Here is a 19,823-nt window from a genome sequence, read left to right as displayed (position 1 = left end):
TGTCTGCAGAACATGGACTCTACTCTCCTTCAGGGCAAATAGAGTTCCCTGTTCCATGCATTTCTAGTGACTATGCTAGTGGTACACAGCATGCCTTTATTGAATTAGTGAATGCTCGCCGAGCAACCGCAGTGAAGACTTTACATGAAAAGGCTGATATTTAAATAAAATGGGAAAACTAAAAGCATCACCTGGGAAATGTTAGCTTATTTTGCTAATCTCTTAGCTACTGTGTATAGAAGCCACTGGGGCTCATCTTTTTTTTAAACTAAAAACTTAACTATTCATGGCCGTCATGTTATAAACAAAATTCCTCAAGAAGCCTGGTACTTTGGTTTTACAAGACAAACAAATGAGGAAGAAAGAAGGTGAATGTATCCTCACCTCTTCACTGACCGAAGTTTTACACTGTTCATATCTTTAAGGATCTCTAGCATATTTGGCATTTCAGGTTTCTTTGGACTGTTCTTAACCAAAGTCTTTCCAGCATTGGCTCTTTTCTCTCTTCGTTCTTTAATCAGATCAACAGCAGATATACTTTGGTGGAGCCCCAGTGGAGGGGGAGGCGGGGGTGGTGGGGGAGGCAGAGGGTGTGGTGGTATGGTACCAAATGTGGTAGAATCTAAGTCACCTACAGAAACAAAGGAAAACAAACTTAATCCTGCTGGTATTAAGCAAAGAAAATATCAGTTTTTAAAAGCAAAATGATGTTAAAGATTTTTGTACCCCTAAAAACAATATCCTTAAAGTCTCAGTTATGTAAGAAGAAAGACAGTTTCAGTTACTTCATAAGAAATGCCTGAATCTCAGCCACTGTATCATTCAATCCAAAACTATCCAGATGGAAAATTTCTATTTAACTTAACAGAGGTGTTTTTGTGATATCAAATGTTCAAGTTTGACTGTAGCACAGTTTGTAATCACTTTTAACAGAAGTATAAAACAAAGTACTGCAAAAACAAGTCTATCTTCATTACATACAGTTTGACAATTTAGTGCTATTTTAATGATTTGAGAAAACTCTGACAAATTTGTGACTCATTTTAAGTATATTTTCATATAAGACTTACTAAGCATTAAAAGCCTGCACTGGGCTGGGCTCAGTGGCTCACACCTGTAATCCCAGCACTTTAGGAGGCCAAGGCAGGTAGATAGTTTGAGCTCAGGAGTTCAAGACTAGCCTGAGCAACACAGTGAAACCCTGTCTCTAAAACAAGAAGTAACTAAGATAAGAGTTATGGAAATGAAGTAAGGACCTAAAAATCCTCTTTCTGTATAACTGGAGGTTAGAAAGTTGTTTATTGGGTGAACTAGTTTGATTGGGGAGGTGTTGATATAAAAGATTTTTACTCAAAAGTTTCAGCTTATAAATAGAACTTCAAAATTATCTATTTATGGCAGCACTTTCCCAGTCGGCCAGAAGAGGGCGGTAAAGCAAAAGGAAAAATCAATTTAAGACAAGAAAAAGGTAGGACTGGAGGATTTTAACAAGTTACATGCACAGTCCAGCATCAGCGCCCAGAGTGCCTCCACCCCCACCCACCTCTGCCATGCCCAGGTCAAATGAGGTTTACATGCTGGATTACGTTAAACTGCAGAAGTATAAGCCAAGTGGCTCAGAGGCAGGGTAATTAATTGTCCTTATCCAACAGAGCTGGTTAATACTGAGTCTTGTCAGGCCTTGGAAACAACAATAGGAAAATAACCACTACTTGCCAGTAGGATAGTGGGCTAGGATTTCAAGGCTACAGTTTCCTCCCCAATGTGAGAATGTCACACTAATAAACCCAATGGTGTTAGACCAGAAGACTTGAATTCAGGTTCTACTCTGTGCAAAAGGAAGAAGAATAACTATTAAATAGCTGCTGTGTGTTAAAGGCATTTTATATACTTTCCATATTTATTCTCACAATAACTCAGTAACATAGGTACTATTATCCCCATTTTAGAGCAGTAAAGGCAGGTGAGATGTCAAGTGCTTGCATCAAGACATGCAGGTAGTAAACACCACTCAGTCCAACACGTACCACACAGAAACCCAGGCTCCTTTCACTAAGTAGATAGCAACCCATGGCATTACCTCATGTCTGATATGGTTGGTGCCATTATCCTAGACAATAAGTTTCCCATTAGAAAGGAAAGCATCCACTATATAGCAATTCAACTGTATGAATTCCAGTGTTTTCCAAAAGATACTTCCTAGTCATCTTCTCTGATAGCACCAAGATTGTTCAAAATGAACACCATCTAAACCTGACCTGGTTGTTTTGGACTATGCAAAAAGGACTGACACCTGGTTTTTTTGTTTGTTTTTTGTTTAGTTTTGAGACGAAGCCTTGCTCTGTCGCCAGGCTGGAGTGCAGTGGTGTGATCTTGGCTCACTTGGTTCTCCACCCCCCAGGTTCAAGAGATTCTCCTGCCTCAGGCTCCCAAGTAGCTGGGACCACAGGTACGTGCCACCACGCCCAGCTAATTTTAATATTTTTAGTAGAGATGGGGTTTCACCATGTTGGCCAGGATGGTCTCGATCTCCTGACCTTGTGATCCACCTGCCTTAGCCTCCCAAAGTGCTGGGATTACAGGCATGAGCCACTGTACCTGGCCGACACCTGGTTTTGTAAGAACCCCAATAGCTGTTACTAATTAATTTAAAAGTAAGTAGCATTCTCCTAACTTCTAGTTTGCAAGTTAAAACTAACAAATTTAGGACTTACAGACCTGCAGTGAGATTTTGCTGCTCCTGCTGGGTCACAATTTTGGCAATCTGAGCTCTGAGAGCAGCAAGTTCATTTTCGAGAGCACAAATCTTCTGCAGTGCTTCCTCATTTGCCAGTGCTGGGGTCTTCAGCTGAGGCTCTTCTTGAGAGAAGTCTGGTAAGGAAATCTGTCTGCTTGGGGCCTTCTCAAAGAAAAGAAGGTCATCCTGAAGGGGTGGCCTTGATCTGACCTCTGTCCTGCAAGGAAGACATAAGGTGGGCTGTCACAGGCTTTGTAAGAGAATGTGAAACACCATCCTCACCTGACAGTGTATCCGCATTAACACCCAAGAACCTCTTTTCAGGCTGATCTTACATAAGTCTCTTCGTGTAAGGACAAAAACAGCAAAGCATTTGTCAACTTTATGTAGCCACATACCACAGCTGGGGTTCTTGCTGCTATCGCTTTTCTTAGTCAATCTCTACATAATATGCACAAACCAACTCCATCAAGAGGCATCACAGATTTTAGCAAAGTTTTTGCTAATTGACGTTTTCTTTTGATTTGAACTAAGAAGAACTTTTTATGCCCTTCAAAGTGGTAAGCTAATTACTAGTTATGTCTGACAACAAAATCAAATCAGTAATCCATCAGCCTTTCCCCAGGGTCCTGGCATCTACATACTAATGTCAGTGTTTTCCATGTATGATAGAATACATCAAATTGCAAGACACATGATAACAGTGTGGACAAAATACAGCATCAAAAGCTAAAAGGAGAAAAAGGAATCATTAACACTGAACCTATGCAGCAGCTATATTAGATGGTCTTATTTGGGTTAAACAAAAATTTATGTGTAGCGCCTGAGGCAGCTCCAAATGAAGTTGAGGGTTGAGAAAAAAATTTGTATTTCTTTGCAATTGTCAATTTATATACTTATCCATTTCCTCTTATTTTCTACAATGAAGTTTTCCCAGCCTGCATCCCCCTTTAAGCCGTTTTCTATCTTAAATTCTTTCCCTCTAGAAAACAATCATAGTCTCACTTTTCCCTTATACCTGCACCCTTCAAAAATCTGTGTCCTCAAAAAACTCCTGCAAACTGTCTCGACATTATAGTCATTTAGAACCCTATAATACCAAAAGAACTCTCCACACAAGGACAGGAAGTAATTACATTTATAGTTCCCAAATCTAGATGAAACTATCTTGAGAGCAGTAAACCCAAGGCCCTAGTGCTGCATCATTTGGGAAAAGGCTCTTTTGTATGAAAATTGCTGAAAGAGATGGGGAACTGACATTAAATGTAACCTCTGTTGTCAGACATGAGGCTGGGGGCTTTCCTCTCTGTCATCACATTTAATCTAAACACCATGGGGCAGACACTATTATTTTATTGCTGAGGATACAGACTCAATATCACGTAGCTAGTGGGTGGAAGACAACACTGACACTGAGATTTACGAAGTTTTTTCATGCTATTAATGTTACAATTTTTCTATGAAAATATATTAGTGTGACTTAACACTAATTCAAAAACTTAATATTTTTTGAAATATCCATAACCTGGATATGGATACACTATAAGGAAGAAATCTGCCCATTTCCAGTCAAAGACTTTAACCACATTAGTTTATCACTACTTTACAACACGGAATGGTTGAATGATTTCACCAGGATTGCCCTCTTTGGCATACTCAAGACTGCATGGGAAAAGAATGAAGGAATGCCTTGACTTCAGGGTTTTAAAGATGAAAAAAGAGCCCACAACTGACTTCCTTCTCCTCACTCTCAATCAACATTAACACATCGTGCTCAAATGGTTTCACAGTCACAGATTCCTTTGAAAATCTGATTTTCCCAGGTAATTGATCAGACACACTTCTCATAAAATTCGGCTCATACAGTTTCAGAAGTCATGGCCCTACGGTGAAGAATCTCTGACCAGCCCTGCTACAAGCCTACACTAATAGGCAAGCGAAAGCCAAAATCTAAGTAACCCTCACCCAGGGCATGGACCACGTGCTAATTAAGGCTTGCTCCAGTGCACAGCATGCACTGGGACAGAGATTGCCAGTTGCTTCCTCCAACAAGCATGTTTCCTTTCTCTTTTGTAAAAATTACCACCAAAAAAAGGAGTAGAAAGAAAGAAATCCTTATTTCAGGGCAGCAATGTGCCCAGCTAAAGGATGACATTTCCCAGTTTCCCTTGCAGTTTTGTGTAGCCGTGGGACTTCGTGTGGCTAACAAGATTATACACAGAATGTTGATGAGGCATCTAGGAGGCCACTTGAAGGGAGGTGACTCAATGGCAAAGTCATTTCCATTTTAGCCCCAGTTCTCTTTCCTCATACTGAGAGTCTTGAGTGCAAGGTGATGTTTTAGAGTCACACGGGGCCAGAAGCTAACAAGAATATGGAAGCCAATGTTACAGATGGCAGAGCCTGGCTGGGTCCCCGATGATGCTGTAGGGCCACTATCAGCTCTAGCCCACCTAACCTTGGATGTTGCTGATTTGAGAGAAATAAACTATCTTGAGAGAAAAACATAAACTCCCATTGTGTTTAAGGCACCATTCTTTTGGGCTTCTTTCTCTTTCAGCTTCAAACATAATCGTAACTGTTAGGACATTTCAACATTAAATTCTACTTTAGTTTTCCTTTATATGGATATTGGTGTTTTATTTTTGCTTGACAGCTGTGAAAATTCTTCTTCATTCTACCTTGTGTTTTGAAAAGGGGAATCCTGGGATGCTTAGGTTTTGGTATTATGCACTGAATTCAGGTATTTTTCTTAATACCTAATTTTTTATGCCATATTAATTAAATTACCATACATAAAGGCAGCTCGCAAACTGCTTTTTGCCTGACACATTTTTATTAAACAAAAAGATCTGGAGTATACATATCCTTGCTCTAGGCTTGGCGTGGTGGCTCATGCCTGTAATCCTGCCATTTTGGGAGGCTGAGGCAGGAGGATCACTTGAGCCCAGGAGTTTGAGACCAGCCTGGGCGACATGGCGAAACCCCTTCTCTACAAAGAAATACAAAAATTAGCTGGGCATGGAGCCTGTAGTCCCAGCTACTAGGGAGACTGAGATGGGAGGGATTGATTGAGCCCGGGAGGTTAAGGCTGCATTGAACTGTGATTGCACCACTGCACTCCAGCTTGGGCAAGACAGAAAGACCCTGTCTCAGAACAATACAATACAAAATGTCCTCGCTCTTACCTAGCAACTATAATATCAACTTTTTAAATTTGGAATATTTGTGGGTTAGGGAAATGTTTGGCTCACAAGGCTTCAATTACTGTTTCCTTTTGTAGCCCCAACAATGAGAAAAAACAGTTAATTTTTTTTTTTTTAAGTACAGGAAGATTAGGCTGGGCACAGTAGCTTACAACTGTAATTCCAGCACTTTGGGAGGCTGAGGTGGAAGGATTGCTTGAGTCCAGGAGTTCAAGATCAGCCTGGGTAACAAGGCAAGACCCCATCTCTGCAAAAAATTTAAAAACTAGCCAGGTGTGGTGGCATGTACCTGGGGTCTCAGCTACTCAGGAGGCTGAGGCAAGAGAACTGATTGAGCCCAGGAGGTTGAGGCTGCAGTGAGCTGTATTTATGCTACTGCACTCCACCCGCGACAGGGTGAGACCTCATATCACGGCAAAAAAAAAAAAGCAGTACAGAAAGATTAAGCAAAGGAAAAAACTCCCATGTAGAACAGTACCAATGCTCTGATAAACTATATCAATCAATATACTGAAAGATATGTTATAGAAGTTACAGATTAAATGTATGTGCTCTAATCAACCTACAATAAGGAAAATACTTTTAAAAAGTCATTAAAACTTTGGCTCTTTGTTGATACAACTGGCTAAATTCTGATTTCTACCCCTCCTTCACAGAGTAGTGCAAATAATTTTGCTAAATAGTTCTATACAACAAATACAAGTTACAAGTAAATAAAAATTAGTCAGTTTATTGAATGAACCATTAAGGGGGTAGAGAGCATTTATATTTACATTAAATTACATTTAACATCATAATATATTCTTAATATGCTTCTTCATATATATTCTTGGTAATGTTTTGGGTTTAATAAAACTGAACAATAATGATTTTTTTTTAAACTACTTCTTGAAAGAACTAAAGGAAATGCAGGTAGGTAGGATAATAGGAGTGATAAAATTCTAGTTTTAAAACCAGATCTATGCAAAATGTAGCATTCTCAAATAAATGTAGAAATAAAGTAGTATACTTATTCAAAACTGTAGTGCAGAAAGAAGGAACAGGAGTAGTAACCGTGTGAGTTTAGAGGAAGAGAGCAATCAGATGCAGTGTTCTCAGGACAGAGGACATGCTCCACGGCCATGGGTGTCAGGGATGAGGGGTATCTGGAAGTGACAACGAATGCAAGTGGAACTGAGAAGAGAGAAGAACAGAACCTGTGGAGAAGTGTGTACCTCTAGACCCCTACCGTTTTCGCATTTCCACAAAGCGAAAGTTTGCTTTGTTTGTCAAACCTACCTGAAAGAATGAATATATTCATATCTATGAATGGAAATAAGGATGACTGTTTTCATATTATGTACAGAGGATTCATGCAGCCTTATATACAGAAAATAAATGTTGGATTCCAGAACCTTTGTTGCTGATAGATGAAAAATGACGTTATAGTACTGTTTATTTAAAAACTGGTGGTCACATCAGTAAAGATTATATCCTCCCTCCCCTAAAATTCTCCTAGACATTACAGGATCCAAAAGTATTAAATGCTTACAAGTTTGTTTTAAAATATTATCACTGAAGTAAGCCAGTCTTCAAATTCTATGAACATTTACCCTTCAATAATCTTGTTCCAGAATTGGAACAAGATAATATGACACACTAGATTAAGATAGCAATTGCAAGGCATATTTGAACAGCTTACTTTCTTTTAAAATATCTTCAAGGTAAAATAAACTGTAAGAGAAAATTAATAAATATTAAGCGCAAACTACAGTGTTTAAAAAAAAAAAGGATTAACTTTCTGTATCTCCCCATACCTTGCATGATGAATTTTTATCTTTTTGCTTTTTTTACTGAAAATAAAGGACAAATTACTCTTTAATCTTGAACACTATTGTGCCAGGGTAAGAGCAAAAAAGTTAGGACCTTTGACAAAACAATGTAATTAACAGTGAAGAACCATACTTTATACTACTTTTCTGTCTTTAATTATATAATTCAGCATTTCCTTATGTGAAATACTTTAATATTTATGGGCCCAAACATAGTAATTATAGGACCTATGAAGGTTTAAGAGCCCAGATAGGGCTTCCCTATGTTGCCCAGGCTGGTATAACTCCGCGGCTCAAAGGATCCTCTAGCTTTGGCCTCCCAAAGTACTTGAATTACAAGCATGAGCCACCGAGCCCTGCGTTATTTTTTAAGACAGTCAACAAACCATTCATTCTTAAAACCAATCTGTTTTGCCACCCTTAAGAACAGAGGGCTATTAAGAACTAGATTACAAAGACAGAATAAATCCAAAATAAGAGATAGACTCTTGCAAGAATTTTTGTAATTCACAGAAATTTTAAGAAATAAAAACAAATACAAAAACAAAAATAACAAAGAGGCCAGGTGGGGTGGCTCACCCCTGTAATACCAGCACTTTGGGAGCCCAAGGTGGGTGGATCACCTGAGGTCAGGAGTTAAAGACCAGCCTGGGCCAACAGGGTGCAACCCTGTCTCTACTAAAAATACAAGAATTAGCCGAGTATGGTGGCAGGCACCTGTAATCCCAGCTACTCGGGAGGCTGAGGTACAAGAATCACTTGAACCTGGGAGGCGGCAGTTGCAGTGAGCCGAGATCACGCCACTGCACTCCAGCTTGGATGACAATGCAAGACTCCGCCTCAAAAAAAAAAAAATAAAATAAAATAACAGAGACATCAAGCATGGATGTACCAAAAACAGAAGATAAACAGCCAAAGGGTGATGTTTCTCTTTTTTTGAGACAGGATCTCGCTCTGTTACCCACACTGCCAACTCCTAGGCTCAAGTGATCCTCCTGCCTCAGCTTCCTGAGTAGCTAGGACTATAGGTGCGTGCCACCCATGCCTGGCTAATTTTTTTCTTTTCTCTTTTTTTTAAGAGACAGGGTCTCACAATGTTGCCCAGGCTGGTCATGAACTCCTGGCCTCAAGCCTCCCAAAGTGTTGGGATTATATTATGCAGGCCTGATATTTCTTCCTTTCCTTTCCTTTTTTTTTTTTTTTTTTTTTTCCATTACCTTAAACTTTTAACAGTTAACTGATGTTTCTTAAAACCATTTTCTGGATACCAATTTCTGCTAGTGAGATTTCTACTGGTTTCGTTCATTTGTTTTGGTTATATTTTGTTTATATTGGGTCCAAAATTCCCTAAGGCACACAGGTTCTTACTTAGAATAACACTACACTGAATTATCTCTCTTTTTTCTTGTTACTGCCAAGGGAAGCCACTTTTGTAGCACAATTTACATAAATGCAAAGGCCTTTTTAGCTCCATCACCCATATCAAAGAACCCTAAGTTAAATATAATACACCTCTGGGGTCCTGTCCCCTCATCTCACAGTTAAGGGAAACTCAAAATCTGACACAGTTTTAAATTAGATGTGCCCTATTCCGAAAATGATTTCTACTGACCCTCCCTCATCTTAGTTTACAGAACAACCTAGAAAGGTAAAAAAAAATACTCTATTGTCCTAGAATCCAGGGAGAAAAAAACTGGCAATTTAGTTTCCTGAAATATAAAGTTGGGTAATAATCTGAGGCAGGCGGATCACTTGAGGTCAGGAGTTCAAGACCAGCCTGGCCAACATGGTGAAACCCCGTCTCTACCAAAAGTACAAAGATTAGCTGGGTGTGTTGGCGGGTGCCTGTAATACCAGCTACTTGGGAGGCTGAGGCAAGAGAATCGCTTGAACCCAGGAAGCGGAGGTTGCAGTGAGCCAAGATCATGCCACTGCATTCCAGCCTGGGCAACACAGCAAGACTCTGTCTCAAAAAAAAAAAAAAAGAAACAAAGAAAAGAAAACTAACAATCTTTTCAAAGTGGGCAAGTGGCTGGATAAAGACAACCAGAATGGGAAATCATTTTGACAGAGGAAGCAATCCATGAGAAATCTACAGTGGGAACAGTCAGGAGTGTTGAAGGCTACAGACCCAGAAGACTAGTGGGATTCCCTCATTAGCTGTTTTAGGCTCTGTTCAACACAACCCTTCTGTTGTTTTATATTTCAGAAGTTCGATCTTCCTAAAAGTGGTATTTAACAAAAATACTCTTTCTTCCTTGAATATACTATTTTAATAACATATGTTTATCAGTTCATGTCTACTGTCAAGTAATGAAGAATAAAATAGAAACCAGTAACATCTGCAGATTGATGTGCTGTGAGTAGGAAACCTTGCTCTGATCCACCGAGTCTCCTGGCCTACTTTTGCACCTCTGGCGCTGTGGAGCCAGCCTGCTTGCTTGTTAAGTATTTCCTGTGGACTCTTGCTACTCTGTCACCCTCTAAGAGGTTGGGGATCTCCCCTGAAACTCCTTAAAAAACAGCACATTCCATCTTATACTTAATGCTGACACTTGAAAAATTAAGCTGGATATCACCACCTCAGTCTCACTTTATTCACTATCCTTATATTACAGACTTTTATAAATATGTTCATGTTCCTCATTAGATTGCAAGCATCCTAGGATAAGGAAAACAGCTATCCGAAACATTTTTAAGCCCTATGAACTTATAAATTTTTATTTAGTAAGTGAGCTTGATATTGTATGTGACACTCTACAGAAGAACTGGATACAATTAGAAATTAATATATTAATATAGAATGAACAAATTAAACTTGAAATATTTCAAAACTCCTTAGCTGCTCTTCTACTTCGGAAGCAATCAAACACTTGATGACAATGTCTATGATGTCAACTAAAGGCCTCAGAGATTATAGTCTTTAATTTCATCATACAGTACAAATGTTATACTGTATATTTATCCAAAGACTTATAAACCAAAAAGTATCTGAGACAGGTCTCAAAAAATTTAGAAGTTTATTTTACCAAGGTTAAAGATGTGCAACTGGGAGACAGATCAGTGCCTTTTTCCAAAGATGATTTTGAGGGCTTCAATATTTAAAGGAGAAAGGGCAGATATTAGAGAAAGAGGAAGAAATTTTTAAAAGGTGGGGGTAGATAAGAGACAAAAGTTTACATTCTTTTAAGTCTCTGATCAGCTGTTCACATGTGAGGGGCAGTAGAGGAATAGTCACTTATGCATTCCTCTAGCTCAGTGAATCTGCATTTTTACATAAAATAAACATAGGGCAGAGGAAGCAATCAGATATGCATTTGTCTCAGGTGAGCAGAGGGGTAACTTTTGAGTTCTGTCCTTTTCCAATACCTGTGAAGGAAAGCTATCAATTCACATTGTCAGAGTCAAATTTAGCAGAACTGTTTTAGGGTAAGGATCCCACAAGGAATTTCCTAGTAGGCAAATTATAAGAGAGGTATGTAGCTTTTTTATAATGTAGCTATCTTACATAGCTACAGAGGCAGCTTTGCTCTGATGCAAAGCTTTGGGAGGCAGGTTTGTCTGATGCAGTTCCCAGCTTGACTTTTCCCTTTGGCTTAGTGATTTGGGAGTCCCAAGGTTTATTTTCCTTTCACAGACTATACATTCTCCTTAGAATACTACTATGAAAGAGAACACATTATCTTAGATGAGATTATCAGTTATATTGATAACTGATCATCAGTTATCAGGATGTCAATGCTTCTGTTAATTAAAAAGGAAATGAAAATGTGTACAGAAAAGAGAAAAAACAGTGAGGCCTTACTTTGTGCAGGCCACTGTACTAATAGTTTTCTCATGTTATTGAAAATTCTCTTCTCAAAGTAGAATACTTCTATTCCACAGAAATATGCTGCCCTTTTTTTTTGTTTTCTTTTTTTTTTTTAAGACAGGTCTCGATCCATTGCTGAGGCTGGAGTGCAATGGTGCATTCATGGTTCACTGCAGCCTTGACCTCCCAGGCTCAAGCAATCCTACCACCTCAGCCTCTCAGGTAGCAAGGACAACAGGTGTGCACCACCACACCCAGCTAATTTTGGTATTTTTTGTAGAGATGGGGTTTTGCCATGTTGCCCAGGGTCGTCTTGAACTCCTGGGGTAAAGCAACCCACCCACCTCGACCTCCCAAAGTGCTGGGATTATAAGCATGAGCCACTACACTTGGCCTGTACTTCTAGTTTATAAATAAAAATCTCAAGTTCAGTACATTTGAAAAAAATCATTTCTATAATAACCAATAAGACTCATATGTATCCTGTTTTCCTGGAGACATAATAGTATGACATTATAAATAATTGTTATAGAAATGTCATCAACATAAATTTCAAGGAAGAAATATATTGAAGAGCTTCAGCTTTCATACAAACATAAATATGAGAGGCAGAAAAACAAACTGCAACATATGAACAGTCTTAAATGGAATTTGTTTCTATAGGGACTTAAACTGTAAGTTATAAACACAGAAGGGTAGGTCCCATTCGGGGAAGATGGCAGAGAGCAGGCAGGACTAACTTGTGGCTCCCACTTGGACAAACAGAGCAGCGTGTAGAGATCCAGATGGTGAACTTTTGCTCCAAGAACTACGGCAGGAACATACCAGGAAAGCCAGAAAATCCACAGACAATTTGAAGGAGGTGGATTGCAGCTATAGGCTCCGTGGGAAAGCTGAGGAACTCCGAAGACAAAGGACATAATTGCTTGGGAGCTTTATGGCCCTGCCCACTGCCTGAGATGCTGGTGTATAAGCATTCCCACCAGCAGTGTATAAGTATTCCCCTTCTCTGCTGGTGGGAATGTAAATTAGCTCAGCCACTGTGGAAAGGAACATGAAGATTTCTCAAAGAACTTAAAAGAGAACTATTGTTTGACCCAGCAATCCCTCTATTGGGTATATACCTAAAGGAAAATAAATCATTCTACCAAAAGGACACAAGCACACGTGTTCATCACAGCACTATTCACAACAGCACAGACACGGAACCAACCTAAATGTCCATCAGTGGTAGACTGGATAAAGAAAATGTGGTAGATAGACACCATGGAATACTACACAGTCACAAAAAACAAGGAGATCATTCCTTTGCAGCAACATGGATGGAGCTGGAAGCCATTATCCTAAGCAAACTCACACAGGAACAGAAAACCAAATACCACATGTTCTCACTTATAAGTGAGAGCTAAACACTGAGTGCACATGGACAAAAAGAAGGTAATGACTGGGCACGGTGGCTCACGCCTATAATCCCAGCATTTAGGGAGGCCAAGGCGGGTGACCACCTGATGTCAGGAGTTCGAGACCAGCCTTACCAACATGGTGAAACCCCGTCTCTACTAAAAACTCAAAAATTAGGTTGGCGTGGTGGTGCACGCCTGTAATCCCAGCTGCTTGGGAGGCTGAGGCATGAAAATCGCTTGAACCCAGGAGGTGGAGGTTGCAGTGAGCCGAGATCGTGCCATTGCACTCCAGCCTGGGCAAGAAGAGTGAAACTCCGTCTCAAAAAAAAAAGAAGGGAACAACACACTCCAGGGCCTACTTGAGAGTGGAGGGTGAGGATCAAAAAACTACCTATTGAGTCCTATGCTTATTACCTGAGTGATGAAATAATCTGTACACCAAACACCCATAACATGCAATTTACCCATGTAACTAACCAGCACATGTACCCCTGAACCTAACAGTTTTTTTTAAATTCCATTTTTAAAATATTTGGAGTTTGGAACACTTCTGATTTTGGATTTTCAAATTAGGGCTGCTCAACCTGTATGAAAAAATTAACTTGAAAAGAATCACGAATTTAAGGCTGGGCACAGTGGCTCACACCTGTAATCCCAGCACTTTGGGAGGCTAAGGTGGGCGGATCGCTTGAGCTCAGGAGTTTGAGACCAGCCTGGGCAACACGGCGAAAACCCATCTTTACAAAAAACAGCCAGGCATGGTGGCATACACCTGTAACCCCAGCTACTTAGGAGGTTAAGGTGAGAGGATCGCTTGAGCCCAGGAGACAGAGGTTACAGTGAGCTATGATCGTGCCACTGTACTCCAGCCCGGGTGACAGAGCCAGATCCTTCTGAAAAAAAAAGAAAAAAAAGAAATCATGGACTCAAATGTAAAATATAAAACTATAAACCTCTTAGGGAAAAAGAAGTCTCAGGATCTAGGGCTAGGCAAAGAGCTCTTAGATTTGACACCAAAAGCACGATCAATAAAAAAATAAATAAATTAGACTTCATCAAAACGAAAAACTTTTGCTCCATGAAAACCCCATTAAATGTATGAAAAGACAAGCCACAGAGTAGGAGAAAATATTTATAAACCATATATGTGACAAGGATTCATACCTAGAATATATAAAGAAATCTCAAAAATATCCAGTTAGAAAATAAGCAAAAGAGACGATACGTTTTACCTGAAAGAATATACAGATGGCATAAAAAGATGTTTAACATCATTAGCTATTAAGGAAATAACGCAGAGAAACTGAATTAGCCATATACTGCCAGAGGGATATAAAATAGGCTCTAGAAAACAGCTTGTCAGTTTCTTGAAAAACTAAGTAACTACTATTTGACCCAGCAACTGCACTCACGGACATTTATCCCAGAAAAACGAAAACTTATTCAGTCACTCAAAAACCTATACACAAATGTTTATATACTAACTTTCTTTAACAGCCAAAAACTGGAATCAATCTAGATGTCCATCAATTACTGCATGATTAAACAAACTGTAATACATCCATACCAATGACTACTACTGAGCAATTAAAAAGGATCAAGCCTTGATGCACACAACAATTTAGATGAATAGCCAGAGAATAATGCTGAGTTTAAAAAGCCAGTCCTGCCCCCTTCAATAGCTCAGCTGGTAGAGCGGAGGACTGTAGGTGCACTCCCATGGCCATCTTTAGGTGCTGGTTTGATTCCGACTTGGAGAGACACCTTTGTTTGGCCAGGCGCGGTGGCTCATGCCTGTAATCCCAGCACTTAGGGAGGCTGAGGCGGGCAGATAACCTGAGGTCAGGAGATCGAGACTAGCCTGGCCAACATAGTGAAACCCGTCTCTACTAAAAATACAAAAATTAGCTAGGCATGGAGGGAGGCGCCTGTAATTCCAGCTACTTGGGAGGCTGAGGCAGGAGAATCACTTGAACCTGGGAGGCGGAGGTTGCAGTGAGCCGAGATCGCACTACTGCACTCCAGCCTGGGTGACACAGTGAGTCTCTGTCTCAAAAAAAAAAAAAAAGCCAGTCCCAAAAGGTTACATATTGGCCAGGCATGGTGGCTCACACCTGTAATCCCAGCACTTTGGGAAGCCGAGGCAGATGAATTACTTGAGGTCAGGAGTTCAAGACCAGCCTGGCCAACATGGTGAAATCCCGTATCCACTAAAAATACAAAAATTAGCCAGGTATGGTGGCACATACCTGTAACCCCAGCTACTTGGGAGGCTGAGGCAGGAGAACTGCTTAAACCCAGGAGGCGGTGGTTGCAGTAAGCCAAGACTGCATCCCCGCACTCCAGCCTGGGTGACAGAGTGAGACTCTGTCTCAAAAAAAAAAAAAAAGTTACATATTACATGATTCAATGTATGTAACATTCTTTAAATGATAAAATAGTTAAAATGAACAGATTAGTAGTTGCTAGTCATTAAGAAGGAGTTGAGGTTGGGGATGGAAGAGAAGTATGTGTGGCCATAACAGGGCAACTGGAGGATCTCTGTAGCATGGAAATGTCCTGCATCTTGACTTATCAACATCAATACCCTGCTGTGATATTGCGCTATAGTTTTGCAGGATGTTACCATTGAAGGAGACTGAGTGAAAAGCATGGGGAATTTCTCTGTATTGTTTCTTATAAATATGCATGTGAAGAATCTACAATTATCTCAAAATAAAAAGTTTAAATAAAATAAACATCTAAAAAAGAAAGGCTCTTTACCTGCTAATCCTGCAATCCCTGTGTTTATCCACTGCTATGTCCTTATTTCTACTTGTCATTCAAATCAAATTCCTTCTTTGCTCTTAGATTATTTTATTCTTATTTTATCCAGCTAATACTACTCAAATGAAATTACTCTTGCTAAAGTCAATGATAATCTTCCAACTGAAAAATAAAATTGAAACTTGCTAGTTTTTCCATTTACCCAGCCTCTAAGTATTTGACACTGATCACTACACCTCTTCAATAAAAACTTTACCTCCTCTGCTTCCGTAACAATACTCTTTACTGGGTCTTCCTGCCTCTTAGCTCTTTGGGTGATGGGTTGGGGTTGAGGAGGGTGATAGGGGGAGGAGGCTTTTTCTTTCCTTTAACTTCAAAATGCTGGCTTCACTCAGGGTACAAATGCTCTTCACGTTCTATACATGCTTCCTGGGCACTCTCATATTCAGCCATTCTATCTAAATGTTATAGAGCATAGGCCTTCCTTACCAATATCCATTCACATAAACTGTTTCTAGATCAAGGTGAATATCTCACAGAAAACTCAATATATTCCAGACTAGACTACCCTCTCTTATTACCCCCAGCCAAAACAATCTGTTTTCCTATATTCCTATAAATTACAGCTGGGCGCAGTGGCTCACACCTATGATCCCAGCACTCTGAGAAGTCAAGGCAGGTGGATCACCTGGGGTCAGGAGTTTGAGACCAGCCTGGCCAACGTGGTGAAACCCCGTCTCTACTAAAAATACAAAAATCAGCTGGGCATCATGGCAGGCACCTGTAATCCCAGCTACTCAGGAGGCTGAGGCAGGAGAATTGATAGAACCCGGGAGGTGGGGGTCGCAGTGAGCCCAGATCGCACCACTGCACTCCAGCCCGAGTGCCCGAGTGAGGCTCCATCTCAAAAAAAAAAAAAAAAAATTGTTTTACCATCCTTATAATTATCCTAGATGGCAACCTGAGAATTTAAGATAACTAGACTCTGACTACGTAGGCTCTTCCTTCGTTAATCTCCATATCTAATAAGTTTCTATGTCATTTTAATTCTTATGAATCTCACTTGGCTTTGAACCTCTTCTGCCAGTTTCTTAATTCAGTTAAATTCTGATCATCTCCTAGTTGGTTTATTTCTTGGTCTGGCTCTTTTCTATTCTTCACACTGTTTACACGTTGATTTTACTAGTGCTCTAATTTCTTCCATGGTTCCACACTGCTTTCAGGTTCTATATTGCTTTCCACAAACGTGAACTTTTCTATGTTTCTTAGTGTCACGTGTAAGACCTTTAAACCTCTACCTACTTCTCATCCTCATCTCCTACAGCTTATCCTTCTTTTCTGCCCTCTACTCTCACTGAGCCATCTGGCAGTTCCCAAACATGGCACAATGTCTCCTGGTTTTACCTTTCAACAAGTTCTTTACTCTTCCAGGAATACCAGCCTTCCATTTACTTGGCTCCCACTCAGCCCTCACAATGGAGCTCTAGCACTTCCTCCCGAGAAGTCTTGCTGAACACCTCTCATCCTGCAGTGACCATCTGTAATTACTTCGTAGACTTTACAGTATCCATTGATTTCCTTCTTAATCTCCTTTTGACTCAAAATTTTTAGGAAACATTCTCCAATTATACAAATTCTCTACTATGATCCAGATTGATCCCTTTGCCCCAATGAGACCATTATAATTACTGTACTTATCTAAAAATTAATGATCATTGTTTCTGGTCTCTTACATTAGAATGTAAACTGCTGAAGGACAAAGAATTCTGTCAATGAGGACTTAGGACATAATTATATGTCTCTAAAAACTTTATAAATACTAGTCAAGTCTTGAAAATGAACAGACTAGCCTAGGCAACATGGTGAAAACTCATCCCTACAAAAGAAATAAAAAATAGGCTGGGTGTGGTGGCTCACATCTGTAATCCCAGCACTTTAAGAGGCCAAGGCGGGTGGATCATCTGAGGTCAGGAGATCAAGACCAGCCTGGCTAACATGGCGAAACCCCATCTCTACTAAAAATACAAAAATTAGCTGGGCGTGGTGGCGCATGCCTGTAGCCCCAGCTACTCAGGAAGCTGAGGCAGGAGAATCGCTTGAACCTGTGAGGTGGAGGTTGCAATGAGCTGAGATCACGCCACTGCACTGGAGCGTGGGTGACAGAACAAGACTCTATCTAAAAAAAAAAAAAGAATTAGCTGGGGTTGCTGGTGCATGCCTGTGATCCCAGCTACTTGGGAGGCTGAGGTGGGAGAATCACATGAGCCTGGGAGGTCAAGGCTGCAGTGAAGCAAGATCACACCACTGCACTCCAGCCTGAAAAACAGAACAAGACCCAATCTCAGAAAAAAAGGAAAATAAACAGAAAAGAAGACTGTTCAAGAAAAAGAAGAGGGTGCATTACTAGAGATAAAATTAGGCTATTAAAAATAAGTACTGCAAATAATATCATTCTTTAAAAAAATAGATATTGCATCTCAGTTCTGATAGCCTTCCAAACTAACCTTAGTCTTGCTGAACACTCTCCTTCTTCTTTGGCTACCCATCCAACATCAGCAAAAGACGCCACCGCATCCTCTCCTGGGTGGCTGGGACTCCATTCTGTTGCATGGCTGTTAATCTATAAGTTATAAACAGGGTAAGTTCTTCACCAAAGATGGCACCAAAATGTTAGAGTAAATTTTTTTTACTCACCTAAAGGAAAATCGTCAGCTCTGGTGTTAAAAACACATGAGTGGTTTCTAACTCTTCCACTGAAGGTCTCCATGATTAATAGTCATAATCATATTGTTGCCTAATAGTATATGACAATCTCATAACTATAATTTAACTTTATTCAGTTTTCATTTTATAAGTTGATTTTTTTTTTTTTTTTTTTGAGATGAAGTCTAGCTCTGTTGCCCAGGCTGGAGTGCAGTGGTTCTATCTTTGGCTCACTGCAACCTCCACCTCCCGGGTTCAAGTGATTCTTCTGCCTCAGCCTCCTGAGTAGCTGGGACTACAGGCGCATGCCACCATGCCCAGCTAATTTTTTTATGTTTAGTAGAGACGGGGTTTCACCATGTTGACCAGGGGGGTCTCAAACTCCTGACCTTGTGATCTGCCCGCCTCAGCCTCCCAAAGTGCTGGGATTATAGACGTGAGCCACTGCGCCCGGCCTATAAGTTGATTTTTTTAAAAACTATCCTAGAAAATTAAGAAAAATTTTAGAATCTAAGCATGAGAAACCACTTTTTTCTAAAGAGATTTTAAAAGGTATGTGTAAGCAGGGGGGTATAAGAACAAGCAAACTGGGAGGTGGAGGTTGCGGTGAGCTGAGATCGTGCCACTATACACCAGCCTGGGTGACAGAGCAAGACTCCGTCTCGGGGGTAATAAACAAAAAGAACAAGCAAAAGACCAACTTGAGCTAAATCCAGGAATATTTTAAAATGGCTATTATATAGCTGTTTTGTTCAATGTTTTTATATATGTATACATTATAATGTTGAAAATGTTTTTTAAAACTCCTTAAATCCCCTAAATTTTAAGTAAAAGCATTAAAGAACAAAAGAACAAACAGCAGAACAGAATTCTCTACCTAAACTTAACATGGATGCAAACAGAATATTTTGAAATAAATACAAAAGAAAAAGACAGCCAGGTGCGGTGGTTCCTGCCTACAGTCCCAGTACTTTGGGAGGCCAAGGCAGGCGGATCACTTGAGGTCAGGAGTTCGAAACCAGCTTGGCCAACATGGTGAAACCCCATCTCTACTGAAAATACAAAAAAATTAGCCAGGCATGGTGGCACACACCTGTAATCCTAGCTACTCAGGAGGCTAAGGTGGGAGGATTACTTGAACCCGGGAGGCGGCAGTTGCAGTGAGCCGAGATTGCACCACTGCATTCCAGCCTGGGTGACAGGGTGAGACGGTCTCAAAAAGAAAAAGAAAAAAAAAGAAAATACAAGCAGGATATCTTGAAATTTATCTTGAAAAACAATAAAGATAACTGAGTTAAATTTAGATTTTGTTATACATATAATAATGCCTGAATCCAAAAGTCAACGAATAATAATTTTTAAATAAAGTTATCAGATTAATACTTC

At 40.0% G+C, this 19,823-nt stretch overlaps 1 protein-coding gene across 12 annotated transcripts in view; it reads right to left on the bottom strand.

Moving 5' to 3' along the window:
* MTFR1 (mitochondrial fission regulator 1) overlaps window positions 1-19,823 on the bottom strand; it is a 92,617-nt gene that overhangs the window by 20,832 nt on the left and 51,962 nt on the right. For all 12 annotated transcript variants that reach the window (XM_054560808.2, XM_054560811.2, XM_054560809.2 and 9 more), the window contains 3 exon segments: window positions 18,239-18,354; window positions 2,719-2,954; window positions 385-631 (listed from right to left, as the gene is read on the bottom strand). In XM_054560808.2, coding sequence (XP_054416783.1) covers window positions 385-631; window positions 2,719-2,954; window positions 18,239-18,354 — 599 coding nt within the window.

The sequence above is a fragment of the Pongo abelii genome, chromosome 7 (genome assembly GCF_028885655.2).
Source record: "Pongo abelii isolate AG06213 chromosome 7, NHGRI_mPonAbe1-v2.0_pri, whole genome shotgun sequence".
Taxonomy (NCBI): Eukaryota; Metazoa; Chordata; class Mammalia; order Primates; family Hominidae; genus Pongo; species Pongo abelii.
The sequence above is the reverse complement of the archived record's forward strand: the minus strand, read 5'-3'. Positions and strand labels throughout refer to the sequence as shown.